This window comes from Vicia villosa, unplaced genomic scaffold, assembly GCF_029867415.1.
Source record: "Vicia villosa cultivar HV-30 ecotype Madison, WI unplaced genomic scaffold, Vvil1.0 ctg.000399F_1_1, whole genome shotgun sequence".
NCBI classification, from domain to species: Eukaryota; Viridiplantae; Streptophyta; class Magnoliopsida; order Fabales; family Fabaceae; genus Vicia; species Vicia villosa.
This window is the reverse complement of record NW_026705179.1, coordinates 702,383-707,166: the sequence shown is the minus strand read 5'-3', so window position 1 is coordinate 707,166 and position 4,784 is coordinate 702,383. Positions and strand designations below refer to the sequence as shown.

The window sequence follows — 4,784 nt, the reverse complement described above, 5'->3', positions numbered from 1 at the left end:
GGTGAATTAATTTATTTTACCGATGGAATATTGTTAGAAATAGTATTTCAATTCATTTTTGAGTTAATGAGCTTGCTGGACCTATTTTGACTAAGTGAAGAATAGTGAGGGGGTGTTAATTATTAAGCCCAGTGTTATAATAAGAATAGGTTTAATGTTAGTTGGAGGTGAAGGGAAGTGTAGAGAAACCAGAAAATAGAAAGTCATTTGGAAGAAAGGAGGCTAGGTCTTGAAGAGGAGAAACAAGCTTAGAGAGATCCCAATCCAAGTGCTATGATTTGTAGAGTTTTCTTCAATCCAAACAACGTAATGGTGGGGTTCCCTTCCTATAATGGGGCTTATGAACAATTGTATGTTGGGGATTAGGGATTTAGGTTATTGATTTGCTGTGTTGAATCTGTTTACTGTTGTTGTTGAAATTGCCTTCGGTATTCTGGAAATGAAATAGTGAATTGAAATTAATATAATGAAATGTTAATTGATTAAGATTATGTGCATACTGGAAATGAATAGAAAATGAGAGAAATGGGGGGTGTCATTCGGCACTAGGCCCATGACGGTCGGCATAGCCCCCATTGACGGGCGGCATGCATGCCTTGACGGCCGGCAATGAGCCCATTGACGAGCGGCAGTACACCTTGGCCAATTATGATTTGAAATGAGCATTGAATATTCTTGTAACCTGTTATGGCATAGTTATGAATTAGTATAAGTCAATTAATTTTTTTGTGTTTTATTTCATTTCAGTTTTATTATTTAATGTTTCTTGTACGTAGTGCTATAATAAGATATGTTTTTTTGTTGAATTCTATAATCAGATGCAATTATATGAACAATGGGGCCTTCTTTAATCTTTAAGTTATAAATAAAGCTATTGTTCTTTCATTTTCATTTCGTGTGCTGTAACTTTGTGTCTTTCTGTTTTATATATATATATATATATATATATATATATATATATATATATATATATATATATATATATATATATATATATATATATATATATATATATATATATATATACATGTGCACTGTTTGTTTCCATGTATCACTACTGCTACTTAAATTATATAATGGCATGTATAGAATGAAAATGGAACTATAATATGTATACTGGTATCATATAATTGGAAATAGTAAGATAACAATTGTGAGACAGTATAGAACAATTGCCCTGTTGCAGTAATGCTAGAAATTGGTAAATTGATTAGAAATAACGGTATGTTAAGAATTTGACCGAAATTGTGATTTGTTGTGAATATCTCCGTGATTATTTTGCTAATGGCATCGACCATTGATTAGGTGAATTGTCGGAACTGTTCCGTTGTTATATGAAGTTGTTGTATTATGTGTGAAGTGTTATTACCTTTTATGATTGGTGATAATTGTGTTATGGGCGTGTGCCTTGTGACGAATATTTTGTGAAGTAAATGTTGATGATGATGTTGTGTGATGTTCGGTTCATCGAGTCGCATACATTTTCATATATTTTGTGACGGCCTGGATTGGCAAATTAGTGACGAAGGCTTATGCCTTGTGCCTATGAATTGAGCAATTGGTGACGAGGGTTGAAGCTCCGATTGGTACCACATGCATTTGCATGAGTCGTGTCCCAATATATTTTTTGTGATTCATAGTGGTGACGTTTTGTGACTATATGGTGATTGTATTTTGTGACTTGTTAAATGATGGAATTATGTGAAGATGTGAAATCTTGATTTTATGAATAGAATGATGATATCAATACTTGTGAATGTGATTAACCGAATATGTCTAATTTCTGATATATAATTTATCATGCGCTCAATTATATGAATTGATATCTCACCCTTTCTTTGTTTCTCCGTTGCCTTTATATTGGTAACGTGCAGGTGATTCGCATTGAGGGGAGGTTAGCCGAGTTGGTCTTGAGTCGTTGTCGCTCTGATACGTAGCACTCGGGGGGACGAACGCGTTGATTTACTTGTTTTGGATTATTATGTCTTGACGAATGCTTGAGTTATTTTTTGAGATTGTCACTTTAATTGTGTTAATTGTTGAATTAAGATGCTATGAATCCTTGAACTAGTTTTTGATTTCCCGTTGCACTTCTATGGAAGTTGATTCATGTTAAAGACTATTATTTGATGTTGTCGGTTCTTCCGTATTTTGTGAATGCTATGTATCCGCTTTATGCGACGATGTTCTTTGTCTTTGAGAATGAATATGTGACACCTCAATTATTTCGTTTGTGAATTTTTATACTCTGATTTTATTTAAATTTCCTTGGTAGAATTGGGGTGTTACAATAGGGATGGAACCTGAAAGAAGAAAAACCAAGAAATATACTTTCAAGAGTTTAGAGGTGGAAGAATTAAGAAAGTTAGGTTCTTTGATTATTGATCAAGACAAGTTTTATAGCAAGTATGGAAGATTGTTGTATCTCCTTAGAACCAAGATGGAAAAAGGAATCCTTTCCACTTTGATCCAATTTTATGACTCATTGTATCATTGCTTCACCTTTCTGGATTATCAACTACTACCTACCTTGGAAGAATATTCAAGCATCATTGGATTACCCATTACTGGAAGAATTCCTTTCACTGGTTTAGAACAAGATCCCAAGCTTTATGAGATTGCAATATCCACTCATTTGAGAAAGGAAGAAGTTGAAAAGAACATGGTTACTAAAGGAGGATTACCTGGACTACCTGCTGAGTTCTTAATTAAGAAAGCTCTCACCTTGTCACAAGAAAGAAAGGAAGAAGACTTTGAAGTTGTTTTTGCCTTGTTGGTGTATGGGTTGTTCTTGTTCCGTAATATTAATAACTTTGTTGATATGAATGCCATCAAGATCTTTATGAAGAAGAATCCTGTTCCTACCTTACTTAGGGACACTTACTATTCTATTCATCTCAGAAATTCCTATGGAAAGGGAATGGTTACCTATTGTACTCCTTTGCTATACAAGTGGTACATATCTCACATGCCTGACACCGTTGAATTCTGGAGCCAAAAAGAAGGATTGAAATGGTCATACAAGATCATGACTCTTACCAACACTGAAATTGTTTGGATAAACAATTACTTTTGTAGAATGAAGACTCTGGATTGCTGTGGTGATTTCCCTAATGTGCCCCTCATTGGTACAAAAGGAGAAATCAGTTATAGCCCTGCGTTAGCTCGTCGTCGATTTGGGTTTCCTATAGACAAAAGACCAAGGAACAATTTATTAGAAGGGTTCTTTCTTGAAGAGAGAGTTGAAAACAAAGAGTTTAGAGAAAGGATTGCTAATGCTTGGCATCCAAGTCATATATTAGAAATTAAAGATTGGAAGACCAAAGGGGATCTCTCTCCTGAGCCCTTTGATGGGTGGGTCACTACTGCAAGAGCTACTGAGTTGAGAATGCATATCCTCCCTGGAACATCTCTCCCTTCTATAGAGAAACCTCCTCTACCCCATGTTGCTCCTCCAACAATTGAAAGCCTCCAAGAAGCTCTAAGGAAGATGAAGAAATCAAGAGACCATTGGAAGAGAAAGTTTGAAAGCGCTGACGCTCAATTAGGAATGATAGAAGAATCCTATGAAGATATACTGAAAGAAAAGAATGACCAACTATTCCTTCAAGAAACTTGGCTCATAGCTAAGGATGCTACTATTTCCAAATATGCAAGAGAGAAGAAAAGGAAGAAGGAAGAAAAAGCTCCCCCTCCAAAAGAAGTTGCATGGAAGAGTATTATTGAGAAGCTAGAGAAGGTCAAGTTGAAGAAGAAGAAGAAGAAGACTCAAGATGATATGGATACTTCTCACTAAGCTTTGATGATCACTCTAGGATTTTACTAGCTTTCTTTGTTTGTTTCTACCTTGTAACTCTTGAAAGTAATTTATGACTTGGTTGTCCCTTGTCCCTTTGTATTCTATCAGAATAAAATGGTGCTTCGATGACCCTCGATTGTCCCTCGAGGACCCTTATATGTACCAAGGATGCCTTGTCCCTTTATTATTAATAAATGAAATTTCTTTTTCAAGTTACTATATAGTTCTTACATTTACAAAACTCTTAAATAAATCCTTGAAAGATATTGTGATATATTTTGAAAATTAAAACAAAAAGAGTCTTTTGCATTGCATGCATCATACCACATTCACATTCACACTCACATCTGAGTCAGAGTCTTATTCATTCCTCCCTCTCTCCTCAGAAAGTCAAGCTGACGCACTGGTATAATACTCGCGCCAATCGTCAAAGAATGGAAGACGGATGGTTGATGATCAAGAGTGACAAGAAGATTAACTTCTATGGTTCAAGACTTGGTGGCTACTCAGAATCAGCCATCAACCCAAGCTCAAACTACTGTGATCTCCAAGATAGAGACTGCTCAGATTCCTGCAATTCCTGTGACGAATCCAACGACCACTAGACCATATGGGATAGAAATGGATATCCAAATGGCTGGACAACAGATTCATGTTCCACAAAAAACAATTCCTCAGGCTATCATGACCATTGCTCCTACCTGTTTATTGGGAAGACCATGGATTTACATTGCTAGAGTTGTCCCTTACACTCTTCACCAGATGTTGAAATACCCTATGAAAGACAAATTAATAACTGTTTATGGAGAGAAAACTATGTTTGTTTGTCAACTATCTTCTGTTCCCAACATTGAAGAAATTATAGCTCAGTTCCAAGCTTTGGGAGTTGTTAGTCCTGAATACGGCAAGAAGGCTGGTGTGTCTATTTCATCCTGGAAAGATGCCCAACAAGTAGTTGCCCAAGGGTCATATGAAGGCTGGGGGC

General features: G+C 36.0%; 1 protein-coding gene across 1 annotated transcript; it reads left to right on the top strand.

Annotated features, from left to right (window-relative positions):
* Positions 1–2,296: 2,296 nt before the first annotated feature.
* On the top strand, positions 2,297–3,796 carry LOC131627739 (uncharacterized). The gene has a single exon (XM_058898594.1). The coding sequence runs from the start codon at positions 2,297–2,299 to the stop codon at positions 3,794–3,796; it is 1,500 nt and encodes a 499-aa protein (XP_058754577.1).
* The last annotated feature ends 988 nt before the right edge of the window (positions 3,797–4,784 follow it).